A 22,424-nucleotide genomic window follows, 5' to 3' on the forward strand; every position below is an offset into this window, starting at 1 on the left:
CCAATACTTATGCATAATTTGTTATGCATACAAATTATGTTTGGGTCGGCTTGAATTTCTGAGAATTAATACGGGCTGGGTCAGTTTTGGGTACTGTGTGTGCATTACAGTCGGCATATGTTTATGACGAACATCATTTTGGTGTAGGGCATGGCCAAAGTTGGGAGAAGTGTATCCGTGCCCTTCTGTCCCTATGTCCTCCTAAATAGTAGCCTATTAGTGAGACACTTCCAGGTTGGGACTGCATAAAACAAACCTTCCCGCCTTATTATTCTGCCTTGTTTTGAGCAATGCTTTTTTCATGGTTCCGATATGAGTTTCGATGGCATTATCATCAGTGAGGAGAGACAGATTTGCGCTTGGGGGAAATCAACATTCTAATTACTTGGCGGTGCATTGGCAATCTATTTCTAATTTAGAAATTCTAACAATACAAAAAAAAAAAAAAAACTGGCAGGATACATCAATGCTGTTGGAGCTGCTCTGTGGCTGTCACCAGTGGCTCCACAGACCACGGATAGGAGGTCGTTGCCACCCACTGTCTTGCATATTCATTTGACTGTCGGTTTACCTGAAAAGTTCAGATTGCCAGGTACAGTGCCTTTGGAAAGTATTCAGTATTTAAGAGTGTCATAGCAAAGGGTCTGAATACTTATGTACATGAGGTATTTCTGTATTTCAATTTGAATACATTTACTGAAATTTCAAATAACTAGTTTTTCGCTTTGTCATTCTGGGGTATTGTGTGTGGATTGATGGCAAATTATTTTCTTTAATTCATTTTAAATTAAGTCTATAGCACAACAAAATGTGGAAAAAGTGAAGGGGTCTGAATACTTTCCGAAGGCACTGTATACACGTGACACACAGCCATTATAACCCTTTTGGAGGGGGTCTTTCAATTGGATTGAGACTGGATAGAAAAGTAACCTATATAGGATATGAGAAGGTGGCAATGACAGAGATGCCTGGACGTTTGATTCCCCCTTCACCTTCCCCCACACATTTGTTAACAATGGCCAGGGTGCAAAATGTGTGCACAAAACAAGATTAAATTACATTATTGTATTTGTTACATGTTTTAACAAAACATATTGGTGATAGTTGTTCTCTATGAGTTATGTGTCATTACAACAGAGATCTGAGCAAAACAGCTTAGATTTGGCACATTTCATATTCAGAGACTTCAATCGAAGTTAAGGCTTTATGCGTAATCGTTTTAATTACAATGAGTGTGAGAGAACGAAAGGGGGTCATAATTTGGACAGAGGGTCTGGGAGTTCTTCAGGAAAATGTGGTCTACTGTAACCACATCTCATGCACTTCTACATTGTTTTCAGCATCATTTCTAATCTTCAGTTTGTATTTGTGATAGTTTAAACATGACTAGCCTATCGCAGACCTACATTAGGTTATAGGCCTACAATTAACATGATAGCCTTCCTCAAAGATTTAACTAGGCTATCATTTAGCTTCCCCAAGTGATAATGTTGCGTTTGTTGTGACTAACTTATAACACAATAAAGACGCGGAGGCAGCGTTAACGTTTAGCTCGTTTTACTCGATCACTGAAAGAAGAGCGTTCTTTACCAAAACAAGTGCATGACATCCGACTCAACAAGTCAATCTTAAAGGCATACTCAATCAATCTATCATTGTATATTCTATTCAATACACTACAGATACACTCACATGACATTTAAGCTGAGGATTCTGATAGCCTAGTTGGAAACTGTACTGTAGGCCTGAAAGTTTGAATCAGTGAGAAAAGACCCAAGGCTGTCATGAATCAACGATTACCATGATTGACGTTAATTTACTTAGTTATGAGGATGGCATCATAATCATATGAATCCAGCTCCTCGAGCATGCCCCCACCCAAGTCGCCTATGGTGTATTGGAAATGAGTAGCTTATTATGTCTGTTTATATTTTACACTTTTCCAATTACCACGCAGTTATAGATTAGTGTTACTGACAGTCTTCATTGCTAGGTTTGCGTTGCTAGGAAAAACAGCGTTGGTCTCCTTAACAAAAATACTGTAAGCGCCCAAAGAGGCATCGCTAAGATGGCGGCAAAGTGGATCAGCTTCCTTTAAAGAGGCTTTGCAGCTTTTCCAGCCTACAGCTTCTGCCAAGATGTTCTAGTTAAATGGAGATAGTCAACTAAGATAAAGCCAATGCATTTGTGGATAATTTCTCTATAAACACTCAGAATGTTATTGCCAAAATTATGAAAACAGATGAAAACAAATCCACAGACAAAATGTTATCCACAAATGCAGATTTGACAGTTCTAATGCTAAAGTGTTGGATTGAAATAATTGCATACCTACACAAAGCAATGCTTTTATTCATAACGTTGGAAAGATGTTTGTCACTGCTTTAGATTGTATTCGCACATTGTGACATTTGTTGTTTGCAAATGTAAGAGCATATATTTACAAATCTTAAAAAAATAATTGTCCATGTATTAAAATAATGGTTTACAAATCAAGAGGTGTTCATGTGTGGATAGTAAATTATATTTCAGCTTTGTGTTTTTTGTTTATGGATCATGGTACACATTTTTGAGTTGTACTCATTTGTGAGTTATTTACAATAATATTGGCAGTAATCTATCTCCATAGTTATTTGTCATAGCCCTATCATCAATTAATGGTTTTGAACAGTAAAGAGGTAGCTTCCCTGAGGAGGAACACTACTATGTTTGCTGTATCCCCTCCATCCATGAGGAAAATGGCCTGGTCTGTATTATCAATAATTAATGGCATGATTAAAATGATGCAAAACACACACTGTTAGGGGTCTTTTCCATTTTCATCCATCCATAATGCAGACAAATAGACAAGGAGGTAAATGTTGTTTATGTCTATTCCATGCTACAGAAACATGTCTGAACAATCCCTTTTTGTACCCTAGGCGCTGAGGTGGATAATGGTCCAGTATTTCACACTTAGGGAACTGACAGGGTTATGCACACATGCCTCTGGATAAAAGAGATCTTCAGCTGTGAGAGGAATGGCATGAACATTGATGGAGTAATTACATGCTGCCTGTGTACCATCTGCCTCCATCATCTCTCCAGCTATGCCAAGTGAAAAGTCTATGCGTAGGGCCAGGAGTTGTTCCTGACCATGTAGTCTGACCAGGAAAAACTCCCAGGTTGCATGATACAGTAATGTTCTCTAAAGGGCAGGCTGCAGGTTAGATGCGTAAGGTGCTGACTTAAGTGTCAGTGTGTTTTTCCAATGGAAACTCAGGGTCAGGGATGATGGATCACTGTCAACTCTGCCATGTCTAACCTTTAACTCTGCAATAAAGCAGAACACTTGATGCAAATGTCTCAATTTACAGAGGGCTAATTCATATACTAGATTACAGTGTTATGGAAGTGTGTTATTATGTGTTATTATGTTCATAGAAGATCGTAAACAAGAGACCAGGTGTGGTAAGGCATTCCCCTTTCCAAACCCTTCCATCTTCAAATACCCTGCTAGCATTCATGCATGGATCCACACACCCTCTGTACATCTCAGAAACCCATAGAAGGCAAATACCTGCAAATGGAGATACAGTGTCCTGGGTAAATACTGGGACAGTGAAATCTGTTTTCTTATTTTGGCTCTACACTCCAAAAGTTGAAATCAAACGCTTTTTTTCCACAATCAAACACATCACTTTTTAGACATAGTCCCCCTATTTTAGACCACCAAAAGTGATGGGACGGATTTATCAAAAGTTTACACGGTTACACAAGGATGGCCGTGAAAAAAAACCTGACGTCTTAACAGTTGAAATACATTGAATTTTAAAATGTGGATTTGTATTTTCATGTACATATACTTTACCTAATAGCATGAATGTAAAATAATTCTTATATAATTCTTATTAACAATTATTTAACAATAATCCGTCTATCTATCAAACTGTGTCGTATTTTGAGGGAGAGGTAGTTACGCACGCTCTCTCCCTCAAGAAATAGAAATATGCCTTTGTTGCTCCCGCTAGCACACTAGATGTGGAGGAGGGAAGGAGGTAGGCCTGAATAAAGCACAATGACTGTCATCTTTGCAGGCCAACCGCAGTTTTTTTAAGTGGGGATGGGGTGAAAGTGGGGGTACCTATACATTTACCCTATAGCCTATAGATAGTGTAACTCGCTTTCTGGCCATAGAAGGTCGTTCATGTCCTGCTCTTTGGAAACCAGCTACATGCCAGAGAGTTACACAGCCGACAACCTGGCTGAATGCCTGCAGTTGGGGTTGTTGGACTGGGCTCTGGATGAGAAAAAAACTGTCCTGTATCACCACGGATAACAGGGCAAACATTGTGGCTGCAGTGAGGCAACTCAAATGGCCTTGGCTGAATTGCGGTGTGACCAGTGAGAGTACCCACAAAACCCATGCATCGGCCTAGGCAGGAGTCTGGTGAGCACTTTCCTGCAAAGCTGGAGAAAAAAGAGAGACCGTCTGAAAGCACAGACAGAGCTCCAACTCTCAAAGCACAGCCTTATTCTGGTGAGATATTAAGTTTGATCAGCTTTAATAATAACTATCTAATTTATAGTGTAGACTATTCTAGCCTATTCATTGTTTAAACAATAGCCTATCCTAAATTAATATTCATATTGTTATTCAAATATGCATTAGCCAATAATAACATATAATTTTGTTGTGAAAATATGATGGGCCTACTGTATGAGTTTAAATAGTTTAGAATTCTTATCATGCTCTAATTTATTTCATATTTTATTCCGCAGGATTGCGCAACACTGTGATGGACGAAACAAAAAATTATTGAGAGGGTTTTGGGGCAAGACGACGCCCTCAGACATGTCTTTGTCTCTGACTGAAAACACCAACATCTTATCCCAACATTGCAGGACAAAGAGGTATTAAATTCAGTCCAAGCGGCACTTAAACCCATGGCTGACTTCACAGATGTTCTCTCGGGTGAGAGTTATGTCACAGTTTTGTCAGTGAAGCCTGTGCTACAACTGCTTACGTGGGACCTTCTCAGGCCAGACCCCAATGACGCCGACCTCACTAAATAAATTAAAAGAAAGATGTCCAGTGTGTTGTAGGCAAAATATAGCACACCATCTTGACAAGAACTTTTGGTGCAATCCTCCCCCCTCGACCCAAGGTGCAGAGGCAATGGAAGAGACGAAGGATGCGCTCCTATCAGAGATGTTGACAGCTGAAGATGAGGACGTGTTGCCACGGCTGTTGCGCCCAGAGATGATGACTCTCAAGATGGTAACTCTGCACCACCCCCTGCCAAGAAGAGAAACCTTGTCGATCTCCTCAATTAGTGAAAGGGCCAGCAAAGCACTAACCCTCTACCAGTGAGAGTGTGTGCTGTCACTGAAATTACGCACTACTGACATGCATGGTGGCAGGACAACCAGGGTCTCTTTTCCTTTGAAAATACATGTGTATTTGCGCAATAAGCACAGCCTCAGAGAGTTTTTAGTACAGCGGGGAACACTGTTACCCCTGTCCAGTCTTACCTAAAGCTGGACAACGTAAATATGCCTATTAAATAGCACATGTTTATTTTGCTCTTTTAGCCTGTTATTTTAAAAGGACACACAGTCTATTTGCACTGAATACGGTAGGCTTAGCGTGTCTTTTGTGTTTGTAATTTTTCTATTTATCAAGCAGCAGCTGCCTGTTGTAATTTTATTTGCGCAGACTTTATTAAAAAGCAATTTTTCTGTTCCATGCATTCATATGGCAGGCACTTTTGTTAAATATGTGTGCACTTCATTTTATGCCTGATGTTCTTGCTTTCTGTTGAATTAATAAATAGATCTTATAAACATTGAATGTGTTCATTAGTTATTCAGTAATAGCAACAGCAGTCGACAACAAGGTTATTCTGGCTCTGTCATGAGTTAGTTGTGAAACGGTTATGACAGTTATAAAGATTATTTGTATGACAACTGACCATTACTCAAACTTCTAAGACAGTCACAGCCCTAGACGAAGCATCGTCCAATGAGATTGGAGGTGTTTGCTTGTACTTGGGCTGACAAGATGTTTCTGTACACTTCAGAATGAATCCTACTGCTGCCATCAGTTCCAGTAGAAGCCATACACACCAAATCCATAACACCCTCTCCACCATCTTTCACAGAGGAGGGTATGCTGTGGATATTGGGCAGTTTCTTTGTTTCTCCACACTTTACTCTTGCCATCACTCTGGTACATGTTAGTCTTTTTATCATCTGTACACAAGACATTTTTTCCAGAACTCTGCAGGCTCTTTTAGGTACTTTTTAGCAAGCTGTAACCTGGCCATCCTGTTTTTGTGGCTAAGTAGTGGTTTGCACCTCCAGTGTAGCCTCTGTGGCTCTGCTGGTCTTCTGTGGATGGTAGTCTCTAACACATTCACGTCTACCTACTGAAAAGTGTTCCTGATCTGTGGGACCCTCTCCCCTGATGTTATTCTAAAACTAGTCAAATCCAAGCGGGCAACCACCTGCCCCCTAGATCCTATCCCCTCCCCCTTTCTCCAATCCATCTCCAAAGACCTCCTTCCGTTCCTTACCACCTTAATCAATTCCTCTCTATCCACAGGATCTGTCCCAGCGGCCTTCAAGACAGCCAGAGTCAAACCTCTTCTCAACCTCTTCTCAAGAAACTCTTGGCCGTTCTGCTGTCCATAACTACAGATCGGTATCCCTTCTCTCTTTCCTATCTAAAACCTTTGAATGTGCTGTCTCCAACCAACTGTCTCACTACCTCCTTCTGAACAACCTCCTTGACCCTCCGGCTTTAAGGCTGGGCATCGCTGTCCTCTCCACGAGCCCTCACCACTGGGATCCCCCAAGACTCTGTCCTCGTGCCCTTACTGTTCTGCCTCTATACCAAATCTCTTGGCTCTGTGATTTCCTCACATGATTTCTCCTACCACTGCTACGCAGATGACACTCAACTCTTTCTCTCTTTCCCCCCTTCTGACTTACAGGTGGCGACATATGTCTGCGTGTCTTGCAGACATTTCTGCTTGGATGTCAGCCCACCACCTCAAGCTCAACCTTAACAAGACTGAGCTGCTCTTCCTTCCGGGGAAAGCCTGCCCTCTACAAGACTTTTTCATCTCAGTAGAGAACTCTACTGTGACCTCCTCCCATACAACCAAGAACCTTGGGGTGATCCTTGACAGCCACTTATCCTGTGTGGCGAACATCACAGCGACAGCATGCTCCTGTAAATTCTTCCTCTACAACATCAGAAGGATACGTCCATTCCTCACCAGAGAAGCAGCACAACTTTTGGTCCAAACACTTGTGATCTCTCGCCTTGACTACTGCAACACACTCTTGGCCGGTCTCCCTGCCTCCACCATCAGGCCTCTGCAGCTCATCCAGAATGCTGCCGCCCGTCTCCCCAAATTCTCCCATGTCACTCCCCTCCTTCGCACCCTTCACTGGCTCCCGGTAGCAGCTTGCATCAGATTCAAGACCCTGGTGCTTGCCTACCAGGCGGCAAAGGGAACAGCACCTCCCTACTTGCAAGCCTGGAGACCCATCTCTTCAGGCTACATCTTAACTGTCCCTCCTAAATACCTCTTCATAGCCACTACCCTCCTGTACAAGTTTCTCTCCTGTAAAAAAAAAGTAATTCATTATAAGCATTGTAACTGCCAATAGCCCCTGGTCCTACCATAGATTACTTTTTCTTGGATAGATGATTCACTTACTTAAACAAATGTATTTGTTGTAAGTTGCTTTGGATAAAGGCGTCTGCTAAATGCCATAAATGTAAATGTCCAGGCCGTTTGAGATTGCTGAGCTCACCAGTGCTTTATTTTCTTTAATGATGTTCCAATTGTTGATTTTTGTAGATTTAAGGTTTTGGCTATGTTTCTGATATTTCAGCCTCATAATGGCTTCCCTGACTTTCATTGACTTCTCTTTGGTCCTAATGTTGTCCAATAGCAGACTCCAAAGGCCAATTGTCTCGTGAAACCAATATGTACACAAATATCATCAAATAAAAGCTCATAAAAAAATGCTTCACTGTCCCATTACTTATGCAGGGCACTGAGCTGAAAGGCTGAATCGAATGCTAAACTGACAGCTTTTGATTCTAGTGTGGGACAATGCACTGAACCTTCATCATTACTCCTATTACTTACACAGGGCACTGTACACTCACCGGCCACTTTATTAGGTACACCTTGCTAGTACCGGGTTGGACCCCCTTTTGCCTTCAGAACTGTCTTAATTCTTTGGGGTATAGATTCAACAAGGTGCTGGAAACATTCCTCAGAGATTTTGGTCCATATTGACATGATAGCATCATTGCTGCAGATTTGTCGGCTGCACATCCATGATGCGAATCTCCCGTTCCACCACATCCCAAAGGTGTTCTATTGGATTGAGATCTGGTGACTGTGGAGGTCATTGGAGTACAGTGAAGTCATTGTCATGTTCAAGAAACCAGTTTGAGATGATGTGAGCTTTGTGACATGGCAAGTTATCCTGCTGGAAGTAGCCATCAGAATATGGGTACACTGTGTTCATGAAGGGATGGACATGGTCAGCAACAATACTCAGGTAGGCTGTGGCGTTTAAACGATGCTCAATTGGTACTAAGGGGCTCAAAGTGTGCCAAGAAAATATCCCCCACACCATTAGATATTTGCGTTAACAAGCAGTTGAACAGGTGTACTTAATAAAGTGGCCGGTGAGTGTATATGACTTTGTCCACACTGCATCATGGTGTGTCTGAGAGTTGAGCTGAAAGGCTGAACTGAATACTAAACTGACAGCTTTTGGTCCTAGTGTGGGACAACGCACTGAACCTTCATCATACTTTAACTGCAGAAGTTATGTGGTTTATCAATATTCACTCAACAAAGAAACAATACAAAAGACTTCAGTATCAAGATGAAACCTTGTTCTCTATATCTTATCTATCTGTGTTAGTACTGCAAAAAACATTAGCGCACAGTAATAGTAGACTCAAAACAGCATGGAATACGGTAGAGTTAGATGTAGAGGGAGGAAAGAAGGAAGGAGGAGAGGGCTGGACCACAGTTGGGATGTTTAGGAGGAGGCGGTCATACCAACCTGCTCTCGCTGGCGTGCTCTTTCTTCTCACGCACCCTCAGCCACTTGCGCAGCAGGAAGCGCTTGCGGCGTGGTGAGGCACTGGGTGTGGAGCAGTTGGACCAGGAGGATGGTGCATCCTCATCACTGGACGGCGTGATCTCGATGGATGGCAGCTGGAGGTACTCCTTGGACCCCGAGTGAGAGCAGGTGGCCACTAGCCCATTGGCCAGCCTCCCCCTCTCCCTCTCCTTCTCACTCGGCACATTCCTCATATGCCGCATCTTGAATCGCTTGCGTCGTAGCGTTGGGGTGGAGGAGCTTGACCAGATGCAACTGTCAGAAACTCCGTTCCCGCCATCAGAGTAGACAGGGCTGTCTCGGGGGATGCTCACCTGGAGCGCCGGGGGCCATAGAGTCTCAGTCATTGTTAAACACACACCCGCTGCTCAGAGATCCTAATAGGGCTGTGGGTATTGAAGAAGAGAGGCTGGCTGGCTGATTGAGTAGCTAGCTGATAGGTAGAGGTCATTCAGTGTACACTCATTAACTTCACTACTAGTTACTAGTTTCCCCAACTCTGGTTTTCAATGTAATCTCCCTCTTTGTCTTTGAATATGGCCTTATTGGCGAGTAGGCGAGCGCTTCAGATATCCTGGCCCTGGCCTGGGTTGTCCCTGGTCTTGGTCCTGTTCCTCAGCTGTGGGAGGATACTGTCTGTGTCCATTGCTGGTCACTGCTTGATGAGGAGTAGACTTGCAGCAGTGGATCGAGCCAGAGAAGAGGGTTGGATTAAATAACAAAGGGGGCTTCTGTTCTGAGAGCAGCAGATGAAACATGTATAAGGCCTGTCAGGGAGTGTAACAGTACTCCTCAGCTCTCCCCCGGGACTGGCAGGCCCAGTTACACACTCACAGCGCAGCTGCCTGCTGCCGGTGTGGCTGTTGCTGCTACTCTAAATACTAGCCAGGAAGCCTCTAAGTATCAGTAGTTGGTTAGCGTCCTATCCCTGTGTTGTAGGTTGAGGCCTCAGTATACTTCTGTGAGTGCTGGTCGTCCGAAGCTCCTGTCTCCTCTCTCCACACCAACACTGCCTACAGGTTAGAGGGAGGTGACAGGGGTGCTGGGTATAGGCATGCCTGAGGGTGATGACACAGTAAATCAGGCACACACACACACACACACACACATGCATTGACAGATACAGATGTGCATACGCACATGCACGCGTACACACACACACATGCACACATACACACACACACAGAAAACAAAATTAACACACACAGGTAACACATGGCACCAAAGCAAACACGCACACCAACACACCTACTCACACTTCTCACTTACAACACTATGTCCTTATATTTGGCATGTTCATTCCTATAGTGGATGCATTCTATGCATTTAGCACACTACGCTACTCTGTATCAACTTCCTAAATCCACCACCATGCACCAGTCCACACTGAGAGATGCCTCATCCCATGACCAGACGGTATATACTTATATACTATACACAAATGTACACAAGAGCAAGTGTCAGTCAAATGTTTCACAGAATTATTTTCCTGAGTACAATAGAGTACAATAGTATCAATAGGATTGAATTCATCTGCTTTCTAATAACCAGAAGGTTATGGCCTCTTTAAATAATATACTGAATAAATGAAACTGAAAAGTGCACAGGACAAGATTCTTGCTTACGGTCAGGATTAAACTGAAAAAACCTGCAGGTGACATTGATCCTCAGATGAACTGATCAGCCACCAGCTGTTAGACTGAGCTGCACAATGGAAAGCCTTTTCACGTTTGTGTATAGGCCAGGCTAGCCCCATGTCCTCTACCACCCACTCTCACAGTTGTGTCAACAAGCCTGCTTGAGGCTGGGCCTCTCTCTAGTAACAGACTGTAAAAACAGCGTGGGTAGAGAGGGTACTGAGGCTCCAGAGATGTAGGTCAAAGCATAGCAGACTCCCAGAGGAGTCAATGGTAAACACAACCATAATGTTATCAAATGTCCTGCTCAGTACCTGTATCCTATACTGTGATGTACTGTACAGTAGCAGTTACCTAATGACATTGTCATAGTAATCGTAAAGAAAAGTAAATGCCTTGATATAAAAATATGAGAAAGAAAGTTTGAAGAGTTACAACGTCTTAACAGCAATGCCATTGAATGTTTGGTCTGAAAGAGAGCGAATCCAGGTGAATCACAGCAGATTTTTTTTTTTACAAACTTTTAACAACATCGTACTGTATTAGCTGTCTTAAACTCTCTATGGTCAAACTTACATTTAAGTGTATGCATCCAGAATCAAATCAATAACAACCTGACTTGATTAATGGTAGTTTGTATGACCTACAGACAGCACAAAGACAAAGTAGGAAGAAAGGTGCCAAGGTTTTCGCTCTGCAACTGCATTTGAGGCACAGTAAACAAAAATCATGTGGGGCAAAACATGCTATCAGAGTCATAAAGATAGATTCCCCACAACATTGCATGGCCCCTCTGCCCTCAGGAGATAACAACGTTTACCGAGGGATAATCAATATTTGACTTGGGCTATAAGCAGATCAATACAAATACTACAGTACTGGCAGTGAGTAATATATATTTTTATAATTATTTTATTGCTTCGGCTTTTTGACAGTATGGCTTTCTGAATACAATTTGGTGTCTAATGAATTATTAAAGGATCATCAAATATGAAGACAGTTCACCAGCAGGTCAAATGTATTCAATTGTTTGTAGGCAGTATACGTCGAGTTGAAGTAATGTCCCATATGTTAAACATGTTATGAGTAGTTTTTGCTACAGTTGGGCAAATGTAAACATTACTCTTCAGGCCTGTTATGTCTGTTAAATTAGAGGACATGCATGCACCCATGAATGCATGCAAACACACACAAACACACAAACACACACACACACACTCTCAGAGAGGTGTCAGATTCCAAGATGACTGTGTCCATGGCTCATGGGCAGGTGGAGTTACCTGGGGTAAAAGGGAATCATGGTGACGCTAGGAGAAGTCCATAGGCCTCTATTATAGCCCAGTCTGAGTGTGCTCCATAGCTGCCCCCCCCCACCCCTACACTCCGACCCACTAGCATAGTAGTGTGGCACTGGGAAAACAGGCACTGGCTTAGTGTGGCAGTGGGAAAACAGCATGCATTAAACATGGAGAGACAGTGTTTATCTTTACAGCTTCACACGTTCAGGTCACCCTGGACATGCTCTGTGTTGGCTGGGCCAGACTATACAAGTGGTGGTAGCAAAGAATGAGGAGACATGAGGGGAGTGGTCTCAGTCCCACTGTTACCTTCAAAGGGCTTTGCTTTTCTTGCAACTATGGATGTGAGTCAGGCTCTCTGACACATTAAATGGTAAGATACATGGTGAGAGACAACTTTAGTCAGAATACAATACCCCCCCCACACCCCCCCAGCATGTATCCACATTAGGAGAGGACCTGTATTGTGTAACAGACCTCTATGCTGTATCTTTGTGCACATACTGTGATAACAATAGAAAGTACAGTGCACAGTTAGAGGAACCTCAAATGCACTCATGTATTGTGCATTTATGTACATTGGGGACAGCTGGACCAACAACAACAGGACTTTGCTTTGCTGTTGTTATAGCTGAAACAGAGATGGCTGTTTCCAATCACTTGGATAGTTTCGGTCCACTGCTCTGTGCTACAGTACAACCGCGTGACCACTTGCCTTCCATGTTTCATTTCTGAGCATCGAAGTTTCACAACATTGTTCTTAACACGCTCTATTCTTAGCCACATCACCATGTCAACAGGCACTTAAGGAGCTGTTCTGATTACAGAAGCATGTTAATGATCATTAGGACTCTTTCATGGAAAACTAAGCATAGGTGATATGGGGCAGAACAGCAGCACGATGTACTACAATTGATTGTTACAGACTGGAACATCTCATGTCACAAAGCACAGTTTTAATAGCCAAATATAGAGTTATAATTCTACAGATAAGTCTTTCCTCACACCACACTCATCTACTGGAAGCTCCATCTTTATCACACAACTCAACATTACGAAGCACCACCATCCCTTCAGGTATAGACTGGTACGGTAAAACAGAGTTCTGGTTGTTGTCTTATCAGGCAGATAAGAGTGTTTGGAGGCAGCTCTCAGCAGGAAGTCAGAGTTTATGAGTAAAACAGCTGGTGCAACAGAGGATGGAGCTGCCTACAGCAGTCAGCTGTAATTTATAGGTTTGTCTCAGATTTTCTGAGGCTGTATGAGGGGAATAAACCTAGAGAGAGGCCTCCCTCTGCATGGAGAGTCATAAGTAGATGCACAATGAGCACACTGTAGGATGGTTTGATACAGAAAAGAACATGCAATACTGCAGCATATGAAACATTAATATATCACTGCAGCTTCACCATGTTCTCTCTCAGCATGTTACTGAAAAGGAGACCAGAATGGAGAATACAAAATCTGGTGCATTTCCATACCCATTCAAAAGATTAATATGTAACTAAAGAGGAATTTGTGCTGGTTGCGGTTGGCTTGGCTGACCAAGCTCAGGTAAAGTAACTGAGTTTGCCCCGTCTTACCTTTCCCCTTCCTGCACTAAACCAAGGCTAGCCCTCTGGCTGGACTGGAATTTGATCACACATTAATCCATTGTGGATGAAAATAAAGACATTAAAATGAAACGCATTGTGTCTGTATACTGTATGTACCTGCTATTGTGGTGCTTACATGCTTATGGCAAGAATGTCAGATACTGTAAAAGTTTAGGTTTTTCTTTGGTATTTGTTCAAACACAAATAGTATATTGGATGCCTCTGGAAATTATCTACAGTATGTTTATCTTGTCGCATGAATCTTAAATCAAAGGCTTATTATGATCACAGCAGGTGACTCTACCAAGGCATCCCTGTGTGCTTTGAAGGCTTTCTACAATGGCTTTCTAAACCACATTGTGCTTGATGAGGTGCCTAAAGAGCATCAGAGCTAATATGAGTTGGCAGTGAACACTTATCCCAGACTGGTTCTATTCTAAAAAGATCTGATTCAGGGTTTTTTGGATCCATGTCCATGAAGGCCTGTCCCCGGATTGAAACACAAGCTTTCATATCTTATTCATTCTGTGTGTTCTAAAAATAGCCTTGCTCCGGGGTGGACACTGACATGAGCCCATACTGGGCCTTGGGAGATGTAGCATGTGTACTGTATGTGTGTGAAACTGACAGATGAAAAAGCATGGCACTATGCTAAATGAAAACAACCATAGCCAGTGTTTTATTATACGTGTAGCCTAAGGGTGGTTTTCACCATACTGACAGTGTTTGTTTAAACCTGGGACACAGGAGGACATGTCTGTATCATTGTTTGAATTGAAAATGAGATGATGGCACATTAATTGGGAAATATAATTGAAGTGATAACCAAGCGCTTGGCAGATATTCTATTTGGCTTTGATATGCTGAAATATCTACTCATTGTCTTTTTTATGAGTGACTCATTTTTGTGGTTTGAGGTATATTTTCTCACAGCTGTAAAACAAAAGTTGAGAGAGATTTAACTAGATCTGGTTAACTAGATCTGGTTACACTTTACCACAGCTTTTTACCACCAATGCTTTTCACGCACTGTGCAAAGTATTTTTTAAAACATAAATTGCCAACCACTGTAATTTTCAGTACTGGTTTATTCCAGCCCTCCCCCTCCCCAAGACAAACTTTATCAGAGAGGCATATTCCGCTCTCTTCACAAGAGTAAACAAACCTGAGTCGTGATGTCCATGTCCCCCCTGTACAGTTTATCTACTGTAAATTTAAAAAAAGCATTGTATTGTATAGTATAGTATATAGTATTGTATAGCATTGTAACTGCCAATGGCCCCTGGTCCTAGCATAGATTTGTTTTTCTTATGATGACTGATGTATAGATGATTCACTTACTTTAGACAAATGTACTTGTTGTAAGTCACTTTGGATAAAGGCGTCTGCTAAATGTCTAAAATGTAAATGTAAATGTAACGCTGATATGGTTAATTCGAACTACGCACCCAAGCTGCTTGTGACTTGCTTGTATGACTCTGAAATTCATGGGTCCAAGCTAGCCATATTAACTGGTGAAATAAATTGTTGGTTAATAATATCATACTCTGTGACTCCGAATAACTTGTTCAGTCAACATCATTTTAGTTAGCGACTGTGCTAACTGACTGCAGTCCAAAGAGCTACATTACTTTGGAAATTTGGCCACTTCAGAAGGCACTCCAGTAACAGCAAATGCCAGTAAACACATTTAGTCATTCATAAAAAGCCATACATGTGTATAATGTGCTCTGGAAAAACCCCATTACACTTATTTCCTATAATTTTGGAATGTGAGGCTGACGGAGGAATATGTGCGATACAGATATTTCTGTAAAAGGCTAATATCGGCAGATAAAATCGGTGCTCTCTAAATATATATCTATATAGATAAATCTGTCGGGCTCTAGTTAATATGTACATAATGTCCCTACATTCAGGGTGTTTCACTCTGATTACACCACTGCTTTAACAACTCAATTCAGATTTAGACATACAATATGTCTTAATGTCATATTTAGCAATATTGAGACAACATTTAGACAGACAGACTTCTATTATTTACATAGAGATGAATGTACAGTAGAGGTGGAGTTACTGTATAGAGAGTTTTATCAGGTAACCTACAAATATTACACAAAGCAGTGTTTAGTAAACTGAGACACAAGGGGGCAGAATATTAGACTTGGGACACCCTGGGGGTGCAGCACTGCTGGAGTCAATATGCACAACATCACAGACATGTGGTTCCAAACAGCTGTGTGTGGGTCATGTTACAAAGCCAACAGAACTGTTTACAAAGTGTCCACCACATGCAAAAATTCAATTAATCTGAGGATATCATGGTAATCCACCCTCCTAAAGCATAGAGGTATTATAGTCCATTGTACACAGTTTGATTAGTCATTTTACCATTGTAATTTTAGAGTTGGAGTTTTCCACAGGTGCCTATAATGACAACTGATAATAATAATGTTTTTTTTAATCAAAGCTTAATTTTACTGCTTCAATTCCTTAAAGGGGCCCTTAAAGTAACCTTTTACTTTTAAATGATATATAGCCATTGATTCTTGACGACATTAACTTCCATATGAGTTTAGATCAACTCTCTTACCCCATCAGAACCCAAAATATAAGCTTGTTTTACTCCATTGTTTGTATACAATGCAAATGTAAACAAACACTGTATAGCTTCAACACATGATTAAAACTATCATTTTGATCTCATGGATGGACAGTCCTTACATCCATAGCACTGTCTACGAAATTGAGAGTGGTTACATTTCTTCAGCCCCATCTCTCAGCTGTTTATCAAAAAAGTGGCGGGGAGCATGGACAGTATCAGATGCTGCGCAACAAATGCGAATTGTCGGACACGCGCGCGCGTCGAAGTGAGACAGTCTGTGGACAGTAGTCCTGAACTATCAACTAAATTGTACAGTGTGTCATCAAGTGAAAATGGGTAATCATACCCTGCAGGTAAGAAATAGTATATCCTACCTTAGCAGAGGTCCAGTACAAGCCGTGACCACTGTGACACCTTTGAGTCGTAACACCTTACACAAATGTATGAATTTCCTCGATGCCAACATTTCATTGTTGAAACAAGATCGGACCGGTAAATAAGGACTCATAAGAATGCGGCACGATTTATTTAAGTCTTGTAAAAATCAATAAAACAGTTTAAGATTACTGCCTGGCTGAATCGTGAGATCTTTCATTAATTACACCACATGCTTTACCTTTAACATGTTCTTCCCAACTTTTAAAGTATTGCATGTCATCGACATCAGTAATCTATTCAATGATCAATCGTAGAGCAGAAGTTTGCTGCGCTCGCGGAGGTTGGGTTGTTGAACAAGCAAGCAATCAGTGCATCTTAGAGGCGGAGTCAAGAAGTCCCGTTACTGCGGATCTGAGCAATCACTCGGTTTCTCTCGGAGCCGGAGAGAGCGCACCACTGCTGAATGACCTATCAATGCATGAGCATGCTGACCAAAACATTAAGCTGACCTCCCTCATTTTAACCTCTTAATAACTGAGAAACAATAAATTCTCAAGAAATATGATTGGTAGGCCTACTGATGTGCCTACTGTATGTGAGACATATCCATTCATGTAATTATCCCCCACAATTAAATCGTGGAGGGGACAGTGGATCTGTCTCCGTCCGTTCGTATGTCACACGCGATATCTCAGACACCACTTGGACAATTTTGACGAAACTTGGGTGAAGATTGGGTCTTGCCATAGAGAGCCGTCATTTACTAAATTACAGTGATTTGCTCAAGGGGGTGCTAAATAAACAACTGACATTCCGAAATTACACTGATTGGCCCATGCTGTAGTAAAAACTGAAATTCCAAACTTTAACAATTGTTTTTATTCTCTCTCATTAATCCACACAATTTAACTTTGAATAATAGTCACTAATTCACACATGGAGGGGTGCTACATCATTTGTAGGGGACAACATGTTTATTGTAAATTTGTTTCATTGTCTCCCCCAATGAAATCGGGGAGGGGACTATGGATTGGTTTCTGATTAAACTTGGGTGAATGATAAATGTCATAATAGGGTGCAAATAGGAAAGCTTTTTGGCCACTTGATTGTTTTCAAATAATACTGTAAAATAATTGAAAAATGTATCAAATAAGTACTACAAGCTCCGGTAACTTTTCAGCCAACCTCAAATCCGTGAACTGCCTTCAAATAAACACAAAGCTGTCAGAAGCAAGACTGATAACAAATCAAATCAGCACAACACGTTTCTGTAACTTTTCAGTCATACGTTTGAATCATTGTCACCAATTCACACAAGGAGGGGCGCTACATCATTTGTGGGAGACAACATGTTTACTGTACACTTGTTTCCTTATGTTACTGTAATGGGCTCAGATACTGTAGCAACAGCTACTATGATCTAGCCTACATCAACATGTCATTGAATGTCATATTGAATTGAATTTTACAAAACAAAATTTAATTTCACTGTAGAAAATCTGATGACAAACAACAATTACACAACTGTAACACAGAATGTTACAGCCACATGCCCTCCCAGACAGTTTTAGCAACAGTTAAACCACCAGGCCAGTGTCACTGTCTTTCGGTCATGGCACTCAGCCCAGCAGACATCCACACAGAGCTCTCCGGAACTTGGCACCATGAGAGAAGCAGTCCACATGGTCACATTCTACAAGGACAGATAAATAGCATTATACTGTGTAGCTGTGTAATTGAGTGGAAATGTAGTCAGTTCAAGAGGTTAACTGTTGCTTCTATTTTTATAATTTGTTTCCCTTTATACCTACAGTATGACAACATTAAGAAATGAAGCGACGTTTAGCCAATTCAACATTACTCCTTTTAATGGTTTGAATAATAGTAACACTCTAATTACATCTCTTTGATGGTTTATTGGTTGATTATCCAAAGTAACTCTTAACAGAAAAAAAGGTAAAAACATTTACAGTACCAGTCAAAAGTTTGGACACACCTTCTCATTTAATGGTTTTTCTTTATTTTTTATTATTTTCTACATTGTAGATTAATATTGAAGACATCAAAACTATGAAGGAACACATATTGAATTATGTAGTAAACAAAAAAGTGTTAAACAAACCAGAATATGTTTTATATTTTAGATTCTTCAAACCTTTTGCTTTGATGGCAGCTTTGCACACTCTTGGCAAGGTGTGTCCAAACTTTTGACTGGTACTGTACATCAAACGTCATGTCAAAAATAACACTAACATGATTTATATCTGACTACAGAACATGCACATATGCAGTATTGATTGAAAGATGGTACATTAGTAACAGTATGAAATCACTATGATGGCTAGTTACGTCATGGATCCTGATGCTAATCTTAACCTTAGCGCCACTTTGGGAACAAAGGTTTAAAAGGCCACAGACTATAGTGTGGGCATTCTGTCTGACAGAGTGTGTGTGTGTGTGTGTGTGTGTAATAATGAATTACGTTAATTCATAGAGTGACATGCAAACATTGTCTGGTTGTTATCATAAAAATGTCGAACGCATGGCATTTCCGATTAACACACAACATTTTTTATCCAGCACACTCTCCCCCTTCAAACAATCCCTCAAAAAGTGCTACAGTATACAAAATAAATGCATCATTATTATTATGACATTGTATGAACGAGAGAAGGCTGCCCTTGCTAAAAATGTGGACGTTCACACCCTTTTATAACTGTAGGCTACTTTTCTACCAGGTCTCAATCCTGAAACCCAACATACTGTACTTACTGCTGTCATGCATGAACATTCCTAACTTCATTCTGTAATCATTCTGCTACTTAAAGCCGACTTGTGCTTATTCATGTTAGAATGCGCTAAAACATTTCTCTGCGCTGCACTGTGAGAGAATGTGTGTCATCTGTAATTCATGAGCTGCTATAATACACTTGATTTAGCCAATCTACATGTATCTGTTAAGTCAAACCATTCTCTTTTCAAACATCCTTCACAGCTCTTCTCACCACCTTGTGGTGGCTTTCGGCAGCACTTCACACCACGTGTACGGTGCGCCCGCGGCTTTGAAGTGCAGTGGCGGTGTGCAGGGATTAAACCTCTGCCAACTGTACCAAATTTACAACAATTACAAAAATACAATATTATAAATCACAATCCGAAAAAACAATAACATTTTTCAACAAAGAGGTCCTCGATCAAAATGTTATCAATCCACTGTAATGTACTCTGTAGATTGTTCCAGCAGTGAGGTGCACCAAAACTAAAAACGGATTTACCCAATTCATTGGAGACCCAAAGAACTTCAAGAGTTAACCAACCATGAGAACGAGTTTGGTAACTTATGTTCTTATACTTCAATAACAAGGTAATGGTTCGATCTATAGTATATATCTATACTTTAATAAGGTCCAGCCGTCCTTTTGGTAAAGGATGCAATGATGGGTATTCACTATCACCTGTGATAAAACAAAGGGCTCTATAATAAATGGCATCCAAGGGTTTAAGAGTGGTGGCTGCTGCATTTTGGTAGATGATCACCATAATCTAGCACTGGCATGAAGGTTGACTGTACAATCTGCTTTGAGATCTAAAAATCTTTTAACAAGGTCCTCTGTATGTTTTCTAAACGTCAACTTGTTGTCTAATCAAATTCCCAGGTAATTATGAGCGAGGACAAGCTCAATGTGGGCACTACATATGCATAAATCATCAGATAATTTTTTTGTGATTTAGAACACATATAACATATACTTGTTTTTTCCAGCGTTATGTACCAATTTCAGTTCAACAAATGCTTTCTGTAGGACTCATGCTGGGTCAACACTCCAATAGAGCAACATAATTTGTCTCGCAGACTTTTGCAATAAAAAATAAATACAGTTTCTAAAATATGTACTAAATCACCTGCTTTTGGTTCTCTTTCAGTCAACTCGGTTCGACCCCTTACTACGGTACATGCATGTGTACCTTTTGCTGAAGACCCATATTCAATAACATTTGGTACAGGCTGGTGATGATTGCAAGAGATAGGCAAGTCTATCACCCATCCCAATAAAGGGACACAGAAAGCACGCAATTTCATAATTTCCTTCACTCGCTGTCTGACGCGCACTGTAGCTGTATTCTTATAGCTAGCTACAATTTAACTACTGAGAATCCTGAAAGGAAGATTATCGAAGAATTTGGTTGGCCAAGTTCTGTGATTTTCACCTTGTGACCACCTGTTAACACTCTGAGCTAGCAGTCTAACACAAGAAGGTCTGTAGCTAGCTTGTGTGCTTGCAAATATTTTGAATAGTTTGAACCCCTGCTATCTTGACAATAATTCCTCAAATTATAAGTTTATAATTTACTAGGTGCCTCGTGTAGGCTATACGGCTAGCACTTGTACGGTGGGCTAGCTTGAGTGACTTGTAGTTTTCAGACTACTCGAGCCCTTGGCTAATTTTGACAAAGCACATTTTCTCTTACCTTGTGTGAGAAATATTAGCACCCTCTTCGCAGGAGGGTTGGCTAGTTCACAGTCATAGTTTTAGGACTACTTGAGCACTTACTAGTTTGACATAAATCCTAACTAGTTACCTCATGTAACAAACCTAGGTCCCTAGTGAGCTTTGGTTAACCACTGGGATGGTTGACTAGCTAGCGCGTTCGTCGTCATTACGACTTCTGACAATTGTTAGCGCCTACGCTTCATGCGAACAGCTAGCACCTGCATAGCAATGCTACCAATTGCACTCAGGCAATTGTAACGCTAGCTATCTTCCGCCTTTTTAAGGGAAGCTTCATTGCTTTGCTATTTTGGTGTGTGGGTGAGTGCTTTCTCTCAAGGGAGATTTCTGCTAAGGCTGTAGTGCGTGTGTCAACTTCCCAATATCCATTGTGTCTCTGTTTCTCCTAAGAAGGCAACTCCGCAGGGAGCCGGCCAGAATGGATGTGGTTGTGCCTTATAGAAGCCAGTCTTACAAAAGTCTGCCCACTGTGGTTTGGTTTAATCCGACTGCTCGTTCTGAAAGCTATGTGCTCTGCTGTATACTGAGGTTCTCGAACACAGGGTCAGGTACGTGGAGGGTGTTGGTGCTGCGGAGCACCTTGAAGCAAGGCGCCACAGCCCTCCTATGGAGACGACTCTTCCTCCATTGCTGAAGATGCCTCAAGCCCCGGCTCGGCCTCTGCAGCTCTATGGTTTAATGGCTTCATCGATTGTGGTTATTCAACTTGGCCACCTCCACCTCCATGTTCTTGCAGAGACATCACATCCTGATCAGAATGGACAATACATCAACATTGGTGTATGTCAATCACCAAGGACGAATATGCTCTCTCCAACTCCTGTCTGTGGCACAGAGATAGATGGTGTGGAGCAGTGAACATTTGTTATCCCTCAGGGCCACTCATGTGCCAGGAAAACTGAACACAGGAGTGGACTTACTATCGCGGGAAGGACTTCTTCCAAGGGAATGGCGACTACACCTGCAGGGCATCCAAGACGGTGTGGCACAGGACAATGCGCAGTGCCCATTATTCTTCGCAATCGCAGATCAGCACGCTCCGCTAGACACAGATACTCTCGCCCACCAGTGGCCACACACGCTCCTATTTGCCTTCCCTCCAGTGGGCCTAATCCCTCCCACACTCGACAGACTGAGAGTAAACGGTTTGTCTCTGCTCCTGACAGCCCAGAATTAGCTGGGAGACCTTGGAGGTTGCAGATAGCTCAGCTACTCTATGTGCGCCCTTGGCAACTCCCGTTGTGCAGGGACTT

The 22,424-nt window shown here is 41.6% G+C and overlaps 1 protein-coding gene across 2 annotated transcripts in view; it reads right to left on the reverse strand.

Annotated features, from left to right (window-relative positions):
• gramd1bb (GRAM domain containing 1Bb) overlaps positions 1-9,389 on the reverse strand; it is a gene marked incomplete at its 3' end in the record, with an annotated part of 79,870 nt that extends 70,481 nt beyond the window's left edge. For both annotated transcript variants that reach the window (XM_083694795.1, XM_083694794.1), the window contains exon 1: positions 9,088-9,389. In XM_083694795.1, the coding sequence (XP_083550921.1) occupies positions 9,088-9,350 (263 nt within the window). In that variant the 5' untranslated portion in view covers positions 9,351-9,389. The remainder of the gene's footprint in view (positions 1-9,087) is intronic.
• Between the last annotated feature and the right edge of the window lie 13,035 nt (positions 9,390-22,424).

The sequence above is a fragment of the Argentina silus genome (assembly GCF_951799395.1).
Source record: "Argentina silus genome assembly, chromosome: X".
In the NCBI taxonomy this organism is placed as follows: Eukaryota; Metazoa; Chordata; class Actinopteri; order Argentiniformes; family Argentinidae; genus Argentina; species Argentina silus.